At 37.2% G+C, this 23465-nt stretch overlaps 1 protein-coding gene and 1 long non-coding RNA gene across 4 annotated transcripts in view; both read right to left on the bottom strand.

The window, feature by feature from the left end:
• The window catches only part of LOC127848898 (tyrosine-protein phosphatase non-receptor type 23-like), an 81274-nt gene that overhangs the window by 5879 nt on the left and 51930 nt on the right, over positions 1-23465 (bottom strand). For all 3 annotated transcript variants that reach the window (XM_052381568.1, XM_052381569.1, XM_052381570.1), the window contains exons 22-29: positions 22502-22702; positions 21107-21203; positions 13174-13238; positions 11929-12066; positions 7729-7857; positions 6996-7048; positions 4911-5015; positions 2796-2995 (exon numbers count right to left, since the gene is read on the bottom strand). In XM_052381568.1, coding sequence (XP_052237528.1) covers positions 2796-2995; positions 4911-5015; positions 6996-7048; positions 7729-7857; positions 11929-12066; positions 13174-13238; positions 21107-21203; positions 22502-22702 — 988 coding nt within the window. The remainder of the gene's footprint in view (positions 1-2795; positions 2996-4910; positions 5016-6995; positions 7049-7728; positions 7858-11928; positions 12067-13173; positions 13239-21106; positions 21204-22501; positions 22703-23465) is intronic.
• Positions 1138-1810, bottom strand: LOC127848899 (uncharacterized). The gene is made up of 3 exons (XR_008034807.1): positions 1777-1810; positions 1369-1419; positions 1138-1209 (listed from the first exon to the last, which is right to left on the bottom strand). It is a non-coding gene; the product is annotated as an uncharacterized LOC127848899 (long non-coding RNA).

The raw sequence follows: 23465 nt of genomic DNA, 5'->3' as shown, positions 1-23465 counted from the left end.
TTGCCATAGTACAGTATGGTCTTGTTTACACTACCTTAAGCTAACACATCCTGGCCTTAGTACAGTATGGTCTTGTTTACACTACCTTTAGCTAACACATCCTGGTCATAGTACAGTATGGTCTTGTTTACACTACCTTTAGCTAACACATCCTGGGCGTAGTACAGTATGGTCTTGTTTACACTACATTTAGCTAACACATCCTTGCCATAGTACAGTATGGTCTTGTTTACACTACCTTTAGTTAACACATCCTGGCCATAGTACAGTATGGTCTTGTTTACACTACCTTTAGCTAACACATCCTTGCCATAGTACAGTATGGTCTTGTTTACACTACCTTAAGCTAACACATCCTGGCCTTAGTACAGTATGGTCTTGTTTACACTACCTTTAGCTAACACATCCTGGTCATAGTACAGTATGGTCTTGTTTACACTACCTTTAGCTAACACATCCTGGGCGTAGTACAGTATGGTCTTGTTTACACTACATTTAGCTAACACATCCTGGGCGTAGTACAGTATGGTCTTGTTTACACTACCTTTGGCTAATAACACATCCTGGTCATAGTACAGTATTGTCTTGTTTATACTACCTTTAGCTATCACATCCTGGCCATAGTACAGTATGGTCTTGTATACACTATCTTTAGCTAACACATCCTGGGCATAGTACAGTATGGTCTTGTTTACACTACCTTTAGCTAACACATCCAGGGTGTAGTACAGTATGGTCTTGTTTACACTACCTTTAGCTAACACATCCTGGGCATAGTACAGTATGGTCTTGTTTACACTATCTTTAGCTAACACATCCTGGGCATAGTACAGTATGGTCTTGTTTACACTACCTTTAGCTAACACATCCTTGCCATAGTACAGTATGGTCTTGTATACACTATCTTTAGCTAACTCATCCTGGCCATAGTACAGTATGGTCTTGTTTACACTACCTTTAGAAAACACATCCTGGCCATAGTACAGTATTGTCTTGTTTACACTACCTTTAGCTAACACATCTTGGGATAGTACAGTATGGTCTTGTTTACACTTCCTTTAGCTAACACATCCTGGGCATAGTACAGTATGGTCTTGTTTACACTACCTTTAGCTAACACATCCACGGCGTAGTACAGTATGGTCTTGTTTACACTACCTTTAGCTAACACATCTTGGGCGTAGTACAGTATGGTCTTGTTTACACTACCTTTAGCTAATAACACATCCTGGTCATAGTACAGTATGGTCTTGTTTACACTACCTTTAGCTAACACATCCTGGGCATAGTACAGTATGGTCTTGTTTACACTACCTTTGGCTAATAACACATCCTGGTCATAGTACAGTATGGTCTTGTTTACACTACCTTTAGCTAACACATCCTGGCCATAGTACAGTATGGTCTTGTTTACACTACCTTTAGCTAACACATCCACGGCGTAGTACAGTATGGTCTTGTTTACACTACCTTTAGCTAACACATCTTGGGCGTAGTACAGTATGGTCTTGTTTACACTACCTTTAGCTAACACATCCTGGGTGTAGTACAGTATGGTCTTGTTTATACTACCTTTAGTTAACACATCTTGGGCGTGGTACAGTATGGTCTTGTGTACACTACCTTTAGCTAACACATCCTGGGCGTAGTACAGTATGGTCTTGTTTACACTACCTTTAGCTAACAAATCCTGGACATAGTACAGTATGGTCTTGTTTACACTACCTTTAGCTAACACATCCTGGACATAGTACAGTATGGTCTTGTTTACACTACCTTTAGCTAACACATCCTGGCCATAGTACAGTATGGTCTTGTTTACACTTCCTTTAGCTAACACATCCTGGACATAGTACAGTATGGTCTTGTTTACACTACCTTTAGCTAACACATTCTGGGCATAGTACAGTATGGTCTTGTTTACACTACCTTTAGTTAACACATCCTGGGTGTAGTACAGTATGGTCTTGTTTACACTACCTTTAGCTAACACATCCTTGCAATAGTGCAGTATGGTCTTGTATACACTATCTTTAGCTAACACATCTTGGGATAGTACAGTATGGTCTTGTTTACACCACCTTTAGCTAACACATCCTGGGCATAGTACAGTATGGTCTTGTTTACACTACCTTTAGCTAACACATCCACGGCGTAGTACAGTATGGTCTTGTTTACACTACCTTTAGCTAACACATCCACGGCGTAGTACAGTATGGTCTTGTTTACACTACCTTTAGCTAACACATCCACGGCGTAGTACAGTATGGTCTTGTTTACACTACCTTTACCTAACACATCTTGGGCGTAGTACAGTATGGTCTTGTTTACACTACCTTTAGCTAACACATCCTGGCCATAGTACAGTATGGTCTTGTTTACACTACCTTTAGTTAACACATCCTGGCCATAGTACAGTATGGTCTTGTTTACACTACCTTTAGCTAACACATCCTGGTCATAGTACAGTATGGTCTTGTTTACACTACCTTTAGCTAACACATCCTGGGCGTAGTACAGTATGGTCTTGTTTACACTTCCTTTAGCTAACACATCCTGGCCATAATACAGTATGGCCTTGTTTACACTACCTTTAGCTAACACATCCTGGGCGTAGTACAGTATGGTCTTGTTTACACTACCTTTAGCTAACACATCCAGGGTGTAGTACAGTATGGTCTTGTTTACACTACCTTAAGCTAACACATCCTGGGCGTAGTACAGTATGGTCTTGTTTACACTTCCTTTAGCTAACAAATCCTGGGCGTAGTACAGTATGGTCTTGTTTACACTACCTTTAGCTAACACATCCTGGGCGTAGTACAGTATGGTTTCGTAGCAGGACTTGAGTTGATCCTGCTTGAGGATCAGGTGTCGTCTCTTCCACAGCATCTTGCCTGCCACCTCGGGCACGTTCAGGATGCCATGTCCTTGGTTGATCTCCTGCATGCCAACGTAGATCAGCTGGAACATGCCTGTCCTTCCCACACCATTCCTGCAGGAATTAAATTGTGATGTAAATTAAGTTTGAAACTGGGTCATGTGAGGTCAAAAACTAGGTCACTTGGTTAAAATCATTTTAATTCTGAATTAAATTGCGTTCAAACAGAATTTGCTGGCATGTACAGGCATAAAATTGATTTAAATTTAGTTCAAGTTTGCAATTTAATTTCCTTCAGAAAACAACATATTTTTATTTACATTGAAAATCAATTTTCCTAGACAACAAACAAAAGATGTAAAAACATGTATGACCCCCAGACGTGCAGCAAAATCGTCCATTTAACATTTAACTTTGATCTCTTGATAAGAAAATCGTTAGGGGTAATCCTTGGTCAAAACTTACAAGGAAACTTAAATGTATGATCCTAAGGATTCCCTAGATATATTTGCGTTGCGGAAGCAAGTTTTATGTTACAAGCAAATGTGATCTGTTACAAACCAATGTGACCTTCACCTTTGACCTGTAGACCTCAAACAAGCCTTCCTTTCCTCCCAAGTAACCATCATACCAATTTACATGGTCTACAGACCAACCTACCAACCAAGCTATGTACTGACTGACGGCTTGAAATGAACACACCCTTAACCTTATTAAATTGTGGTGAACACACACTTAAATGACAAAAAAGACATGTGTCACTAGACAACACACACCTTCCACATTAGCCTTAAAACTCTGAAAATGCCAAAAATAGGCTGTTTATGGCCAATTTCACTTTTGACCTTTAAGTGTGACCTTGACCTTTGAGGTAATGAGACAGGTATTAAACGAGGCACTCAGTCTCTTCATGGTGGTCCTTTGTGGTATGTTATTATAAATCTGCATAATCAAATTACAATGGCTAAGTTACAGTCGGCATGAGCTGCTTTACTGCCAAATTTGACCTTTGACATCAAAGTTTGACCTTAATATGGTGTCACACAGTATATGCCCTCTCCTTATGGAGGTCATGATGAACGCCAAGAATGACAGTCTGGATAAGCTGTAGCGTGGTTCAATATGGCCTTTGAACTCTACCTGCAACTTTGATCTTTGAGGTAGGGAGACATGTGTTACACACATCTAATTGTTTTATGACATTTTACCTTTCTTTTGAGATATTTTAAAATTCATCAAAATAAGGCAAAGTTTTGGCTGAGACAGGAATTTTGAGACTGACATCGTATACTCATTCATAAGGACTACTTTCAATTTTGAAGGGGGGGGGGGACATACAAATCAATTTGAGTGATATCAAAAATCATTGTCAGTATGTTTTGTAAAAGTTTATTTTAAAGGGGCGGAGGAGGGGGGGGGGGGGGGCATGAAAATCAATTTGAGTGAAACCAAAATAATTGTAGGGATGTTTTGTGAAAACTGGGTCTTATGAAACTGAACACCGAAAAATGGCACTGAAGTTATAGAACAAATTAATAATACAGGTCTAAACATTAAACCTGCAAGTGTGTGACATTGAGTTGGTTAGACTGGCTTCTATACCCTCTAAACAGTTCCTTGAATGTGAGATAATTATTCTAGGCACTATGTTTTACTAAAATCTTTAAAAAGACCCAGAAGATACAAAACAGAGATGAAATACTGTGTGTGACCTTAATCTTAAGTTGGCGTGACTGGCTAAGCTTTCTATGCATGATTTTATTGACCACATTTGTGCCAAGTCTCATGAAAATCATTCAAAGGGTATAGGAGAAATGGAGCTGGCAGGAAAGTATTGCAGGAAAAATAGCATTCTTGTCCCCTCTCTACCCTTTTGCTTTCCGGCTAATTGAAAGAGCACAAGTGTCATACGATATTGATTGTTGATTTTATAAACTTATCAACCTCATTCTCACAGATATATTCTCTCATGAAGTTGAATGGAGGATAATTGGCATCAAAACAAATACCTTTACAGAGAGTTTCTTACCCACAATGCACCACAATTGGTTTCATGAGACTGCGCTGTTGCCGGTAGAAGCTGTGAACCTCCGTGATGAACTGTAGAAGGTGTGATTTCTTCTCTGGGAAACCACTGGAAATATTGTAGATCAGAATTGATACCAGTAATGATTAAATAACTGAAAATAATGACATGGGGTGACCAACATTTATCATAAATTTTGACTCACATTTTTATTAATGTAGAAAATATCATTTTTATGATCATAAATTACATGCTACAGCAGAAACCTGTTAATTCATATTGGTTTAATAAATGATGGTATTTAACAAGTTTAACCTAGTGTTTACCCACTCGTTTAAGGTAGTGCACCTCTAATGGGCACATATCCAAATATAATTTAATTAATTATTTTCTTAATCAGCATCATTTCACTGAACTACATGCAAATTTGTAGGTAGGCTTTCCATGCTTTAAAAAAAAAAATACCGATTTTTTCAAAACGACCCTCACGCTCAGCTTTTGTCCAGTTTATTTTCACCCCTGGGGTATATAAAAGGCTATAATTTATTCAGATTTCCAAATATGGGCATGCAGTTGGTGTGTACAGATGCAGTAAAGGTGTTCAAAGTTTAAACAAGATGAAATAAGTATTATTTTACAGATATTTCTTTTTTACAAATTTTTATCTATGGAATAGCGCCATGAAATGTAAGTGATTTCAGCCAAGTAAAAATTGAGTCGGTTAAAAACAATGTGTCATAAAATTCAAAATAGTATCATTTAAGTTATATTTTAAACTATTTTTTTATAGAAACACTATATACAGCAAAAATACCAAGAAATAGACAGATTAACCGTTTACTTTTTGAAATAAAAATAAGAATGCACCATGCATCATTCGTATTTTCAGCAGTAAATTACCCAATTTAGTCACAACGTTGTTTTAATTTTAAAAATTGAAGGATGTTCTTACAATTTTCAACATATTTGACAATAAACATAGCTTATATGCTATATTAAATCAAATTACGTTAGAAAAGAAATAAAACGCGTCGCAAAAAGTATGCGATGTCGGCAGGATTCGAACCTGCGCAGGAAGATCCCAAAAGATTTCTATCGCCTTAACCACTCGGCCACGACAACTTCACATCAGTGCAATCTTTAATTAAATATCCATAAGTAAACTGCAGGTAAAAAGGCTTGTCGATCTTTGAAGAAATCGCGTAATCGTATTTTTCAGATGAAGATAATTGGATCAAAGTAAATATTTATAGTAAAAATAATGTATTCTAAATGAATTAGGTAAACACATATCAAAATTCGAAGTTTGAAAAAAAAAATTGCATCCCTCGGAAATAACCGATCATTTAAGATCGGCAATGATCGTAAAATAAATCGCGGGAAATCATTAGAGGTGCGCTACCTTAAATTAGAGTCAAATGTTATACAGGGATAATATGTACAGGTAAATATGTGTGTTTATTTTACATTATTTTTACTTTATCGTGAACATAAATAAACTTTTCATCACTACAGATTCTATAATAAACTAGACCAGTGATTGAAGATGACAGCTACCCCCGCCATTGCTCATTTCAAGCAAGTTCAAACGTGGAGTATTAGTAATATTAATCTATAAATCCTTTAGTTTCCTTCTTTAAATTGATCACTAAAAAAGCCAAAAAGCTTCACATTGATTTATTAAATAATTTGTCTAAGTTTAAAAGCAAATATCTTTCCTTTTTACTTAGTAGAGACAACACTCATATAAAGTTTTGTTTTGATACACAGAAATCTGTTATCAACGCAAAGAACACATGACCAATTATGTAAGCACCCAAAATGTACCTAAAATCAAGGGAAAACAATTCTGCAAACAAAAGGATGACATACACCAAAATAACGTCCTTCAAATTTACATTTTATTTAAAAACAACATATAAATGAAGATTCATATTGATAAGAAGAAATGTGAGAAACACACAAATGTGCGACATGAAGTAAAATCAACTTCAAGTGTGACCCCTCTCCAAATTTTTTTTAAGGTGAAATAATGACTAAATGAGGGTCACTATAATATGTCAATCTTGAAATTACATGTACACTCACCTTACTGGCCAACAGTTATAGTGCAGGTGTACCAAGGTTCTACCAGTGTTTGTCTGCGAAGAAAAACAAAACACTATTATAATGTGTGTACCAGTATACGTATTATCATTCATATACATACTATTTTTAAATCCAACAGATTAAACAACAGCTTGTAACACTAGTGAAGAATACTCCCTAAAGCCTGTGTTGCAATAATAACCAAATTGTTATAATAAGATTGTAGAAATGTTAATGTGAAAAAGGATCATAATTTCAGCAAATTTTAATGTGAAAAAGGATCATAATTTCAGCAAATTTTAATGTGAAAAAGGATCATAATTTCAGCAAATTTTAATGTGAAAAAGGATCATAATTTCAGCAAATTTTAATGTGAAAAAGGATCATAATTTCAGCAAATTTTAATGCAAGATACTAAAATTGCACACATGTGTATCTTGATATTATAAGGAATGTATAAAAAAAATATGAGGCTTGTTCTTTTTGAATACTGGGATTAATGAATGTGCATAAAGTGTTATTCTAGCCTGTGAAGTCTGCGCAGGCTAATCTGGGACAAAAATTTACATTTTAATGGAAATTGTTTGTTTAAAGGAAGTCTCTTCTAAATGAAAATCCATAATAGGAAGAAAGTGTCCCTGATTAGCCAGTGCAAGCTGCACAGGCTAATCGAGGACAACAATTTATGTGCATGCATTAAGCCTCGTTTTCCCAGAGCGAGGCTCAAATCTACCTCATGATGCCTCAGATGCAGTATGCGCTCAGTCCATCCGGACTTCTGTTTCACACTTTGTACGGTCAGCTGTACTGGACCATGCTCAACTGTTTCCCCTTTCTCCAACGGGATGTAGACTGGAAACTTCTGAAAATGGGTTGATAAAAAACACAAGTGGAATTAAAAATAGTTTGTATAATTTTTTTTTAATTCCCTTTTCTCCAATGGGATGTAGACTGGAAACTTCTGAAAGTGGGTTGGTAAAAAACACAAGTTGAATAAAAACATTATTTGAAAACATCTTTTGAATTCCCTTTTCTCCAATTGGGATGTTTATGTAAAATTCTGACAAGAGCACCGCCTTGCGGGTGCAGACCGCTCATCTATTTTCTTTTTAAAGGTGAAGGGACTCTCATTTTAAATAACAAAGCAGGGAGGGGTGGAGTGAAGAGGGGTGTATAGTGTGGGGGTGTGGACAATTATTACATTATCATCCAAAAATGCCAAAAAAATGCAAAATGCAAAAAAAAAAAATTCGAGGGGGGGGGGGGGGGTGGGGATTCTTGGGTGCGATGGTTGGACGGTATTTCAAACATAAAATAATATAAATAAATATTTGTGTTTTTTAACTGTTTAAAAAAAAAAATTGGGGGTGGGGTAGGGGGGGGGTATAGTGTGAGGGTGTGGTGGTAATTTGTGAGATGATCTTAAAAAAAAAAAAAAAAAAAAAAAAATTAGGGGGGGGGATTCGGGTGGGGGGAGGGGGGGTGGGGGGGGGGGATTCTTGAGTGCGATGGTTGGATGGTATTTCAAACATAAAATAATAAAAATAAATAGTTGTGTTTTTTAACCGTTTCAAAAAAAAAAATCGTGGGGGGGGATGGGGTGGGGGGGTATAGTGTGAGGGTGTGGTGGTCATTTGTGACATGATCTTAAAAAAAAAAAAAAAAAAAAAAAATAAGGGGGGGGAGGGGGGGGGGGGGGGAGGGCACGGGGGATGGTTTGGGTGGAGTCTATTGTGGTATGTCTGGTAAGAGTAGTTTTGTCAAAGTATCAATCAAATCTAATCATAACTAAAGAAGTTATGGCAATTTTAGCAAAATTTAATAATTTGACCTTAAGAGTCAAGGTCATTCAAAGGTCAAGGTAAAATTCAACTTGCCAGGTACAGTAACCTCATGATAGCATGAAAGTATTTGAAGTTTGAAAGCAATAGCCTTGATACTTAAGAAGTAAAGTGGATCGAAACACAAAATTTAACCATAAATTAAAAGTTACTAAGTCAAAAAAGGGCCATAATTCCGTAAAAATGACAACCAGAGTTATGCATATTGTCCTTTTACTGTACCCTTATGATAGTTTGCAAGTGTTCCAAGTATGAAAGCAATATCTATGATACTTTAGGGGTAAAGTAGACCAAAACACAAAACTTAACACAATTTTCAATTTTCTGAGTATAAAGGGCCCATAATTCCGTCCAAATGCCAGTCAGAGTTACATAACTTTGCCTGCACAGTCCCCTTATGATAGTTAATAAGTGTTGCAAGTATGAAAGCAATAGCTTTGATACTGTAGGAATAAAGTTGACCTAAACACAAAACTTAACCAAATTTTCATTTTTCTAAGTATAAAAAGGGCACATAATTCTGTCAAAATGCCAGTCAGAGTTACATTACTTTGCCTGCACAGTCCCCTTATGATAGTTAGTAAGTGTTGCAAGTATGAAAGCAATAGCTTTGATACTTAAGGAATAAAATGGACCTAAACACAAAACTTAACCAAAATTTTCAATTTTCTAAGTATAAAAAGGGCACATAATTCTGTCAAAATGCATGCCAGAGTTATCTAACTTTGCTTGCCCAGTCCCCTCATGATAGTAAGTAAGTGTACCAAGTTTGAATGCAATAGCATTGATACTTTCTGAGAAAAGTTGACCTAAACGCAAAACTTAACCGGACGCCGACGCCGACGCCAAGGTGATGACAATAGCTCATAATTTTTTTTCAAAAAATAGATGAGCTAAAAATGGATTGGTGAAACATTACAAGATCCATAATATAATCATTTGAATACATTTTATTTTAAGTCAGCTTGTTTTCAAGTTCTATGCAGATTACTTAGATTTATCAATTCTACAAAAAAGTTGCCTTCTTGCTGCTGTGTATGGTTTAATAAAAAACAAGAGATGTGTTTGTCAGAAACACAATGCCCCCTGTTGCACCGCTTTAAAATAAAATTTGAATATATCATTTGGCAAGTTAAGAAATTATCTCCCTTTTAAAGCTTTTTACTTCCCTTGGATTGTATTTTTTGACTTTTGATCTTGAAGGATGACCTTGACCTTTCACCACTCAAAATGTGCAGCTCCATGAGATACACATGCATGCCAAATATCAAGTTATGGCCAATGTTTAAGTTTTCGGACGGACTGACGGACGGACAGACATTTCAAATGCTATATGCCACCCTACCAGGGTCATAAAAATCATCAGAATGGATTTAAGCTGTAGAACTTGGTAGTATATTATATATATATGCATATTTTTTCACAAAATGTGATTTCTTTTAATTCGTGTACATGTACAAATTTCAAATAAAATAAGGTTTTCAATTTATACCTTCAATTTGTTTTCATCGCAAGGAGGTATAAAATAAATAAAGTATTAAATGACTGTGTTGTCCCCACTGGCTCATTAAATACAACAAAACACAGTCCATTGTCAATTTTATTGTAGAGAAAAAGTCTTAGGCCCATTACTTCACAAAAATTCAATGGACTGTAACGAAACTCTATGCTGATCTGTAACTTATGCAGGTAGACTTGGGAAAAATTCAAGAATATAATAATTTAAAAGAAACTTCATAAGTTGAAGGCCTGTCACTTCTTCAAAAATCTATGGACCAGAACGAAAATCAAACTTGATCTCAAATTAATGTAGATAGTCTCAAAAACCATTAAGATGTGCATGTGAAACACTATGTTCCCCCATATATTTGACCTTGAAGGATGACCTTGACCTTTCACCACTCGAAATGTGCAGCTGCATGAGATACACATACATGCCAAATATGAAGTTGCTATCTTTAATATTGCATAAGTTATGGCAAATGTTAAAGTTTGATGATTTTGACCAATATATTTGACCTTTGACCCTGAAGGATAACTTTGACCTTGACCTTTCACCACTCAAAATGTGCAGCTCCATGAGATACACATGCAGGCCAAATATAAAGTTGCTATCTTCAATATTGCAAAAGTTATGGCAAATGTTAAAGTTTGATGCAAAAAAACAACAAACAAACCAACAGACATGACAAAAACAATATGTTCCCCAGTATAGACTGGGGGACATAACAAGAACACTGCATAATGGATGCCACACTCGGCTGCGGGTGCAGTATTGAATAAATGAAAGCTTGACAGAATTATTATTAATTTGTTTAGAGGTCAAAGTGACCTTGACCTTTGACTTAGTGACCGCAAAATGGTTGTGGCCTGTAGAACTCATCAAGGTGCATCTACATATGAAGTTTCAAAGTTGTAGGTTGAGGCACTTTCATTTTAGAGCCAATGTTCAAAACCTTAACAAACCTTGACACAGAGGGCGGACACGACACGCTGGCTATGACAATACCTCGGGTTTGCTCCGAAAACAGTCGAGCTAAAAATTAGATTAATATCTGCAAGCGTTAACCAAAATACTTTGGAAAACTGTTATTGAAAAGAAAATATTCAAGTCTTAGACCCATAACTTTTCCAAATGTCAATAGACCACAACCTAACTCAAACTTGATCTGTAACTTATGCAGGAAGACTGACATACCAAAATTCAGCTCAATAACTTGAAGCGTTAAGGAAAAACTCCAGAAAGAAACAGAACGAGATAAAGAGCAAAATGCCTTTTGCCACATAGCTTGCCTATCCCCCATGGGTGTTGCCGGATTGCCATATGTCCAGTTAAGAGATGGGCATATACAAAAGTCAATCTAGTATGGTAATTAAGAAAAGGGAAAGCAGCAACTAAAATAACACAGATTTTTTTTCAAAATATATTTTACTGATTAATATTTTTGATAGGACAGGTATATAATAAAACACATTACCACACTTAAAACCAGGCAAACATCCTCTATATAACTAAACTTTAAACTCCAAGTACTTTTCAGGTTACCTTACAAACATTCTTAATATAACCAAACAATTCAAGCCCCTCCTACCTTTCCAGTTTCAATGTCAGAGGACAGCGCCACTAAGACCTCCACCCCTTGTTCACACACCATGAGCCAGAAGTCGGTCAAGGTCACAGGCAGGGGGGCCTGGGTCGCGATGAACTTGGGACACGTAGGAGACAGGTCCTGAAATAACAGAAGAGGACAAGTCTTGAAATAACAGAAGAAGACAGGTCCTGAAATAACAGTAGGGGACAGGTCTTGAAATAACAGTAGGAGACAGGTCCTGAAATAACAGAAGGGAACAGGTCTTGAAATAACAGTAGGGGACAGGTCCTGTAATAACAGTAGGGGACAGGTCTTGAAATAACAGAAGGGGACAGGTCTTGAAATAACAGAAGGGGACAGGTCTTGAAATAACAGTAGGGGACAGGTCCTGTAATAACAGAAGGGGACAGGTCTTGAAATAAAGTTGATGTGTCTGCAAGTTTATGAAGTCTTATTGGTAATGTGTGTAGCAAATATTAACAAGTGAGCTTCCTTCTTGGAAAACTGGGCGTTAAGTGTCATCTCGGCTTTAATGAAATTTCCATTAAAAGGAGGTCTCTTCTTAGATAAGTTTAAGAAATATCTGGCAAATTCATGATGTACCCAACTGAGTTTTCACAAAATGTTCATGATAATCTCTGCTGACTAAGCATGAACTATCAATATATTTTATTTCCTCATCAATAGGTATTCGAGAGTCCAGAGCATCATACTCAATACATTACAGAGTTTACAAGTTACCTATGAAAAGTATAATACATTTTATACACTCAACAATCAAAAGCTTATAAATTACAATATAAAAATTACTTAAAAAAAAAACAACAGTTAGCAATACAATACTTCTTATGTCCCATATCACAACTAGACATGGATCAAATGGATATTTTCTCTGCCAGTCTGCCAGTTCCAGTAAGTTGAGGCTCTAAACTGAACTTGAATCAAGCTCTGAATACTTCCAGACATTTAAGGCTCTTTCTGAGAAAAATGGTTTAAATGCATGTGCGTAAAGTAACATCGCAGATTAGCCTGTGCAGTCCACACAGGCTAATCAGGGACTACACTACACGCCTAAACTGGATTTTTGCTAAGAAGAGACTTCATTTAAATGAAAAATATCATGAATGGGGAAAAGTGTTACGACAGGTTTATCTGGGACGCCACTTAACGCACATGCATAAAACCCAGTTTTCCCAAAACGGGGTTAATCTTGAGACAGGTGAACACAGGACGAAGGATACCTACATTCACCCAGCTTGCATTGATGTAGTCATCTTTAAGAGTTGTCAGCAATACTCTTGAGTTGTCATCTGAAAAACACAACAATATACTCTGACAACCAATAAGGATTTGAACACATAATTATTGAAGCATGTTAAACGTTACTTAAAAATGTCTGCACATGATAGAGAAAACTCTGACACTTTTTATTATTAAATGTTGTATATAATGTAATAAGTGCTATTTTAGTCCATTTTTCTGTGAGAGTATTCAGGTGCAGGAATAAAATGTTGTCTAGTCTTAATTTTCTTTTAATTCTTAAACAATTATCTTTTTTTAAATCAACAGTGATATTTGCTTACATATTATTGTTAGCAAGGTATGATATAGGTGTGCGTGTGTGACAGTCCGTACCGCATCTGTAATCTGCCATGCGTCTCCTATACTTTTTGAGAGGGTGTTGTAACATTGAACTTATTGTATGCTAAAGATAAGGGACCCCAATGACAATAAGTACTTGCACTTTATTGGGTTATCCCAGGTCTGCAAAATCAATATATATTAGTTCACTGTTATCTTTTGATCACATCTGTTTACTTTTATATGTTCTTATCTAAATTGTTGTTATATTATACCTTGATATTGTACATGAATAAACTTGAATTGAAGGTTTCTAAAGATGAAATAATTGTTCTATTAGTTTCTAAAGATGAAATTATTGTTTTTTTAGTTTCTAAAGATGAAATAATTGTTATTTTACAATTGTGGCATTCTCACTGTGGACTTGCCTATTTGCTCATCCAAAATTGTATGTCACCTTAATACACGTACAAATACATCACAGTATTGTAAACAACACTCTAAACAAGAGATTGCCAAGCAATTGGTTCCCTACCGATGAAACTCCACCATTGTCAGATTTTTTCATATATTTGTTTCCATAGCAACCAGAATTCTTGACGTAGGAACAAAATGAAATGGCGTGCATAATCTCCATATTGCCATCTATCCATGTTTCAAGTTTCATGAAAAAATATGAAGAACTTTTAAAGTTATCGCAGGATCCAGAAAAGTGTGACAGACAGACTGACTGACTGACAGACAGAACGCAAACCATAAGTCCCCCCCCCCCCCCCCCCCCCCCCGGTTTCACTGGTAGGGGACAATAACCTATTAATATCTAACTGATATCTGTTTACATAAAATAAATGGAAGATGATATGTTCATCAGTGTCAGAATGTGTGAAAAGCTGTTTTTGAAACACATTGGCCCCTACAGCACTTTGAATCTGTACCACGGAAAAACATTAAATATGATCTATAATTCGAATATTAGGTAAACATTTGAACATATTCAGGAACAAGAGAGCCATGATGGCCCTGTATCGCTCCACTGTTTTTTTATGCAAAAAAAACGCGCAATGCGCATGGGTTGAAATGTACTCAAGCATGTGACTTTCTCTGTCTATCCCTCGTCCCATTGGGCGCTTAAAGTTGGAAGGGTGAGCATTTTTATATATGGAAAAAGTTACTACCGTGTTAACTAAAGAGACTAAAAAGCCCGGGAATTGTTCCTTTGAAGCACAGTCCCATTGCTTATAACGTAGGTACATTTATCTCTCCAAAAGATATTGTCGTTCTTTCTATTTCACATATTTTTAGATGCTGAAGATCAAATATACGCATTTGATTTGAAACAGATTCACAAGACCCGTAGGAATCAAAATGCCTTAACCCTTTACCAAACGACACATTTTGGACTTTCCCAATTTGAAAAAGGTTGCAGACGACAATTAAATTGTAATGGAATATTAAGGAAATAACCAGGTAGGGTAGAAATAATTGTGATAAAAGGAGAAATTGCTCATCTTGAGCAATTTCTCATTTTATCATAATTTTTTATAAAGTCGTCAGCTATAAACCCGTAAAATCCTGTTGGTGTTTGGTAAAGGGTTAATAATCTCTGGTTCCTTCTAAGAGCCTTTCACACATTTATAACAAATACAATAGAAGCATCTTTTTTTGTAAAGAATCATCTCAAACAAGGGCTGTTTGTAAAACATGCATGCTTCCCCATATGGGCTGTCAGTTGTAGTGGCAGCCATTGAGTGAATACATTTTTTGGCACTGTGACCTTGACCTTTGACCTAGTGACCTGAAAATCAATATGGGTCTATCTGTGAGTCATGATTAATGTACCTATGAAGTTTCATGATCCTAGGCGTAAGCTTTCTTTAGTTATCATCCGGAAACCATTTTTTTTTGTGAAGTCACCGTGACCTTGACCTTTGAGCTAGTGACCTGAAAGTCAATAGGGGTCATCTGCCAGTCATGATAAATGTACCTATGAAGTTTCATGATCCTAGGCGTAAGTGTTCTTGAGTTATAATCCGGAAACCATTTTTCTAAGTTGAGTCACCGTGACCTTTGACCTAGTGACCTGAAAATCAATAGGGGTAATCTGCGAGTCATGATCCATGTACCTATGAAGTTTCATGATCCTAGGAATAAGCGTTCTTGAGTTATCATCCAGAAAACATTTTACTATTTCGGGTCACAGTGACCTTGACCTTTCACCTGAGAATCAATAGGGGTCATCTGCGAATCATGATCGATGCAACTCTGAAGTTTCATGATCCTAGGCATAAAGCGTTCTTGAGTTATCATCCGGAAACCATTTTACTATTTCCGGTCACCGTGACCTTGACCTTTGACCTAGTGACCTGAAAATCAATAGGGTTCATCTGCGAGTCATGATCAATGTACCTATCAAGTTTCATGATCATAGGCATAAGCGTTCTTGAGTTATCATCCGGAAAACATTTTACTATTTCGGGTCACCGTGACCTTGACCTTTGACCTAGTGACTTCAAAATTAGCAGGGGTCATCTGCGCGTCATGATCAATGTACCTTTGAAGTGTCATGATCCTAGGCCTAAGCGTTCTTGAGTTATCATCCAGAAACCATCTGGTGGACGGACATACGGATGACGGACGGACCGACATGTGCAAAACAATAAACACCCTCTTCTTCGAAGAGGGGCATACATATAATTAACAACCCACACATCCCTTAGACCAACAGGCCTGAGAATATTATGATAATCTAAAGATTATTTCTTATATTTATAAATGTATTTAATTAAGTAATACATATGACTTCTAAGATCAATTCATAACTTATATTAAGAAAATTATAAAATGATCAGAAATTTATATAGATCGTTGAGCAATTGACAATCATATCTCCACAATTCGTGAGTCACAATTCACAAATGGAACAATGAATCATTAGTTATTAAAAAGCAGCATATAGACAGTTAAGAACATTGCACTTCATTAATTCCAACACCTTCTCTTGGATACAAAGTTTGAGTTTACAATGCAGAATCATATATATCGACTTTTATGTAAATAATTATGTTCATGGAAGTTGTGTTTTAAAATCAATAAGATATTATTAAACTGGTTTAAACACTACAAAAAAGACATTAAATAAACATGTCATCCGAAATTTTTTTATCCGGATATATGGTCACTTTCGACATATTTAAATAAATCCCGACTTTTTTCAGTTTATAAGAAAACCATTCAGAACACACGTTCTTACTTCAATTCCTTTGTAAGCAGTCACCATCTGATCTAAAATGGCACTAAATGACAGGGTTTTATCTCATGTTTACAAGATGTTGTTGTTGTTGTTGGTCACAGCCACACGGCCGCAGTAATCTCCCCTGGTAAACGTCATTTGTTCAGTTTTGTGACCTCCCGGGACAGGGTCAAATTTGAGCCCTGGGGAATAATTTGAACAAATTTGGTAGAGAACTATTAGATATCACAACATACCAAATTTAGTAGCCATAGGCTCTATAATTAAGAACAAGAAGATGTTTGAAGTTTGCACAAAATAGGCCTTATTTAAGCATATGTTCATTTTTGTGACCCCTGGGGCAAGGTCAAATTTGTTCCCAGGGGCATAATTTGAAAAAACTAAGTAGAGAACTATTAGATGTCACTACCGACCAAATTTGATAGAAATAGGCCCAATGGTTATGGACAAGAAGATTTTTATAGTTTGCACAAAATGGGCCCAATATAAGCATGTGTTCATTTTTGTGACCCCTGGGGAACGGTCAAATTTGATCCCAGGGGCTTAATTTGAACAAACTTGGTAGAGGACTATAAGATGTCATTACATACCAAATTTGGTAGCCCTATGCCATACGGTTATGGACTAGAAGATTTTTAAAGTTTGCACAAAAAAGGACTTATATAAGCAAATTTTCGATTTTTTGACCCCCCAGGGCGAGGTCAAATTTGACCCCAGGGGCATAATTTGAACAAACTTGGTAGAGGACTATTAGATGTCACTACATACAAAATTTGGTAGCCCTAGGCCCAATGGTTATGGACAAGAAGATTTTTAAAGTTTTCACAAAATAGGCCTTATATAAGCAAATTTTCAATTTTTTGACCCCCGGGCAGGGTCAAATGTGACCCCAGGGGCATAATTTGAACAAACTTGATAGAAGACTATAAGATGTCACTACATAGCAAATTTGGTAGCCCTAGGCCAAATGGTTATGGTTAAAAAGCTTTTTAAAGTTTGCAAAAAGTAGGCCCTATATAAGCAAATTTTCTATTTTTTAACCCCCCGGGGGCAGGGTCAAATTTGACCCCAGAGGCATAATTTGAACAAACTTGGTAGAGGACTATAAGATGTCACTACATAGAAAATTTGGTAGCCCTAGGCCCAATGGTTATGGACAAGAAGATTTTTAAAGTTTGCACAAAATAGGTCTTATAAAAGCAAATTTTCAATTTTTTAACCCCCCGGGGCAGGTTCTAATTTAACCCCAGGGGCATAGTTTGAACAAACTTGGTAGAAAACTATAAGATGTTACTACATAGCAAATTTGATAGCCCTAGGCCCAATGGTTATGGACAAGAAGATTTTTAAAGTTTGCACAAAATAGGCCTTATATAGCAAATTTTCAATTTTTTAACCCCCCGGGGCAGGGTCAAATTTGACCCAAGGGGCATAATTTGAACAAACTTGGTAGAGGACTATAAGATGTCACTACATACCAAATTTGGTAGCCCTACGCCATACGGTTATGGACAAGAAGATTTATAAAGTTTGCACAAAATAGGCCTTATATAAGCAAATTTTCAATTTTTTGACCCCCCGGGGCAGGGTCCAATTTGACCCCAGGGGCATAATTTGAACAAACTTGGTAGAGGACTATAAAATGTCACTACATACCAAGTTTGGTAGCCCTAGGCCCAATGGTTCTTGACAAGAAGATTTATAAAGTTTGCACAAAATAGGCCTTATATAAGCAAATTTTCAATTTTTTGACCCCCAGGGGCAAAGTCAAATTTGACCCCAGGGGCATCATTTGAACAAATTCGAATGAGGTTCACCACAGGAACATTCCTGAGAAATTTCATCAGAATTGGACCAGTAGTTTAGGAGAAGAAGATGTTTTAAGAAAAAGTTAACGCACGCACGGACGCACACACGCACGCACGCACATACGACGGACACAGGACCATGACATAAGCCCCGCTGGCCTTTGGCCAGTGGAGCTAAAAAAACTCTAAAAAACTGTTATTTTTGAGAAAATATCAAGATTCTTAACTGTCTAAAATATAAATAAACCAGAACAAGAGGGCCATGATGGCACTGAATCGCTCACCTGACTCATTAAGATCAGATGAAAACTATGACCTCTATTGTCTACACAATGTTTTTCTATGATTTGACCTAGTGACCTAGTTCCTGACTCTAGATGACCCAAATACAATCCCAATCCAGATTTCATCAAGATAAACATTCTGACCACAGTTCATAAATATTGGATGAAAACTGTGACCTCTATTGTCAACACAAGGTTTTTCTATTTATTTGACCTAGATTTTTACCCCAGATGACCCAAATACAATCCCACCCAGATTTCATCAAGAATTCTGACCAAATTTCATAAAGGTTGGATGAAAACTGTGATCTCTAATGTCTACACAAGGTTTTTCTATTATTTGACCTAGTGACCTAGTTTTTGACCCCAGATGACCCAAATAAAATCCCAACCCAGATTTCATCAAGATAAACATTCTGACCAAATTTCATAAAGATTGGATGAAAACTGTGACCTCTATTGTCTACAGAAGGTTGTTCTATTATTTGACCTAGTGACCTTGTTTTTGACCCCAGATGACCCAAATACAATCCCAAACCGGATTTCATCAAGATAAACATTTTGACCAAATTTCATCAAGATTGGATGCAAACTGTGACCTCTACTGTCTACACAAACAAATTGTTGACGGACGGACGCACGGACACACGCAGGCACGCACAACGGACGCCGGACATCACACGATCACATAAGCGCACTGTGTCACTTCATGACAGGTGATCTAAAAATATGTGTCGGAGATAAACATGAACAGTTGTGGTTAAAATCCCATAGAAACAAGGGCTGTTTGTAAAACATGCATGCCCCCCTATATGAGCTATAAGTTGTAGTAGCAGCCATTGTGTGAATACGTTTTTTGTCACTGTGAATGGTGGTGGTGGTGGTGGTGGTGGTGTAGTAGTAGTAGTAGTAGTAGTAGTAGTAGTAGAAGTAGTAGTAGTAGTAGTAGTAATAGTAGTTGTAGTAGTAGTAGTAGTAGTAGTAGTAGTAGTAGTAGTAGTAGAAGTAGTAGTAGTAGTAGTAGTAGTAGTAGTAGAAGTAGTAGTAGTAGTAGTAGTAGTAGTAGTAGTAGTAGTAGTGGTAGTAGTAGTAGTAGTAGTAGTAGTAGTAGTAGTAGTAGTAGTAGTGGTAAAAGTAGTAGTAGTAGTGGCAGTAGTAGTAGAAGTAGTAATAGTAGACGTGGTGGTGGTGGTGGTGGTGGTGGTGGTGGTAGTAGTACTAGTAGTAGTAGTTCTAGTAGTAGTAGTAGTAGTAGTAGTAGTAGTAGTAGTAGTAGTAGTAGTAGTAGTAGTAGTAGTAGTAGTAGTAGTGGTAGTAGTAGTAGAAGTAGTAGTAGTAGTAGTAGTAGTAGAAGTAGTAGTAGTAGTAGTAGTAGTAGTAGTAGTAGTAGTAGTAGTAGCAGTAGCAGTAGCAGTAGCAGTAGCAGCATTACAAGACCAATACTTAAGAATGGTCAAATGGGAAAAGGTAACATAGCACCAGCAGTAAATATGGGGCTCATTTACAGGTCAGATTTGGAATCTCTGCTGTAAAATGAGATTTTGAATGAATTAAAGGGAGGCAAATCTGTAATAAAAAGAACATGCATAAACCGTAGTTGTTTCCCTTGTTTGAACCATGCTAAATCCTTACAAGTTTGGAAAGAATTGGATGAAAAATTTGGACTTTATTGCATAAACACCATTTTCTCAATTCAAGGGGAGGTAATTCTGTACTTCATGGACCAATAATGCTCATTTTTTGTAGGGTATGTGTCCTCATTGATATAAAGACACTGTGCAAATTTGGAAAGGATCGGACAAAAAATGTGGAAGATTTTTGAAAGTTTTCACAAAATAGGCAAAAACGAATAAACATGCAAAGTTCAACGAGCTCCTGCGGCCATGTTTTTTGACGAATCAAATTTCTTTGAACAACTTTTTCAGGGGAGCCCTGAAATTTTTTGAAAATCTGATGAGCGGTTTCTGACAAGAAGATTTTTTAAGGTTTTTACCATATATGGTCATGGCGGCCATCTTGGTTATGCGATCAAATTTTTTTTAACAATTCTTTTGTCCCATGACCTAGGGATGCTCCACATGAAATTTAGTTGAAATTGGCTCAATGGTTTAGTAGAAGAAGATGTTTACAAATTGTTTACCGACGGACGGACGCCGGACACTGAGTGATCACAATAGCTCACCTCGAGCTATCGCTCAGGTGAGCTAAAAAGGAATTCAGTTGAAGAGTTTACAATAAAACCGGGTGTCCCTTACACGGCATGATATCCTGGTCCCTGTTTTTCATGGGGTAACATCGGGCAATGGCCAGCTTCTGTTGTTTACAAGCCCTTTCCTGTTCCTCCATCAGATCCTGAATACAATCAAAATGATGATTGTTGCGGGATTTGCAGGGCTTACTCCCCAATTTGCCATATAACTGAATGGCCATTCAACACATTTATCTCAAAAATAGTTTTGCCTGCAATTTATCATCATGAAAAAATAAAAATTAGAGATCTATCACCAGTGTTACTTTTGCCCCTGTACTGCTTTGTTCAAGGCAAAACAACTCTGGAATTCGTTGTTTGATCACCAGCAATGAAAATAGTGTCTTGCAATCAACACTGCATGGTGATGCATATCTGAAGTTTGAATTTAACGACTTTGATAATGAGCAAGACTTTGCTCCATACTGTGACAGAATAACTCCTATATACCACCTTCCTGCTTGAGTAATATACAAAGATTGCATCCAAAATGAATCCCTAAGCAACCTCCTCTCTAATTCCCATCACAAAGGCACCTGGTTACGGCTATCTACGCCACATACAATAAATAAATTCCTTTCATTGCACCATAGCTTCCAGATTAAAATAACAATTCACAATAAATTGTAAATATGCCTCGCTGTAAAAAAAATTGGCTTTAATGCATGTTTGTAAAGTGTCCTCCCAGATTAGGCTGTGCAGTCCACACAGGCTTATCAGGAACGATTTTCCGCCTAAATTGGATATTTACTGCCTTAAAACAAAACAACATACAATTTCAAAGTGCCGTCCATGATAAGCCTGTGTGGATTGCACAGGCTAATATGGGATGACACTTCAAGCACATGAATCAAACCCTGTTTTTTAAGAGTGAGACTCATACTTTTTTAACCACCCTATGGGTCATGTTCTGAGAAAATTGGGCTTAATGCATGTGTGCAAAGTGTCGTCAGGGACGACACTTTCCGCTTTTATGGTATTTTTAGTTTGAAGGAAGTCCCTTCTTACCGAAAATCAAGTTTAAGCAGAAAGTGTCGTCCCTGATTAGCCCTGTGCCGACTGCACAGACTAATCTGGGATGACACTTAACGCACATGCATTATGACCAGTTTTCTCAGAACAAGACACAATTAACCTATTCATTCCATAGCATCAAACCTTCCATATTAAAATTATCATTCACAATAAATTTCCTATTTATTCTACCACCCCATACTTTCCAGATGGTGCCCAAAGGGGTCCACTACAGGAACCTGGTTTAGGTTATTTAAGCCACATACCACAAATATATTTGTTCCATCGCACCATACCTTCTATGCCAAAATTATTGTCCACAATAAATTTCATATTCATTCTACGAGCACCCCATACCCCATATAAACATTTTTTATTCACCCCATACCTTCCAGATCGTGTCCAGGGGGGTGGGTCCACTGCATGAAGGCTTCTCAAACCCCTCTATGAACTTGGCCAGTTTCTCGACCTCCTCCACAAACTTCTGCCTCTTGCTCTGCCCCTTGTAGGGGTCAGTGGGTCGGATCTCTTGGCTGGCCGCCTTCATCTGATCCTCTTTCTGCTGCTGAAGGTCCTGTGCTGTCATGATCTGAAATATAGCCAGCGCAGTCATGAACTGTTATAGAGCCTGCACACTTATGATCTGAAATATAGGCTGCGCAGTCATGAACTGTTATAGAGCCTGTGCAGTCATGATCTGTTATAGAGACGGTGCAGTCATGATCTAAAATAGAGCCTGCACATTCATGATATGTTATAGAGCCTGTGCAGTCATGATCTGAAATAGAGCCTGCATATTCATGATATGTTATAGAGCCTGTGCAGTCATGATCTGTTATAGAGACAGTGCAGTCATGATCTGTTATAGAGACTGAGCAGTCATGAACTGTTATAGAGCCTAAGCAGTCATGAACTGTTATAGAGCCTGAGCAGTCATGATCTGTTATAGAGCCTGAGCAGTCATGAACTGTTATAGAGCCTGAGCAGTCTTGAACTGTTATAGAGCCTGAGCAGTCATGATGTGAAATATAGCTTGAGCAGTCATGAACTGTTATAGAGCCTGAGCAGTCATGAACTGTTATAGAGCCTGAGCAGTCATGATCTGAAATATAGCTTGAGCAGTCATGATGTGAAATATAGCTTGAGCAGTCATGATGTGAAATAGAGCCTGAGCAGTCATTATCCGAAATAGAGCCTGCACAGTCATGAGCTCAAATATAGCCTGTGCAGCCATGATGTGAAATATAGCCTGCACAGTCATGATCTGAAATATAGCCTGCACAGTCATGATCTGAAATATAGCCTGCACAGTCATGATCTGAAATATAGCCTGCACAGTCATAATCTGAAAT

The sequence above is a fragment of the Dreissena polymorpha genome, chromosome 10, assembly GCF_020536995.1.
Source record: "Dreissena polymorpha isolate Duluth1 chromosome 10, UMN_Dpol_1.0, whole genome shotgun sequence".
Classification (NCBI taxonomy): domain Eukaryota; kingdom Metazoa; phylum Mollusca; class Bivalvia; order Myida; family Dreissenidae; genus Dreissena; species Dreissena polymorpha.
The sequence above is the reverse complement of the archived record's forward strand: the minus strand, read 5'-3'. Positions and strand labels throughout refer to the sequence as shown.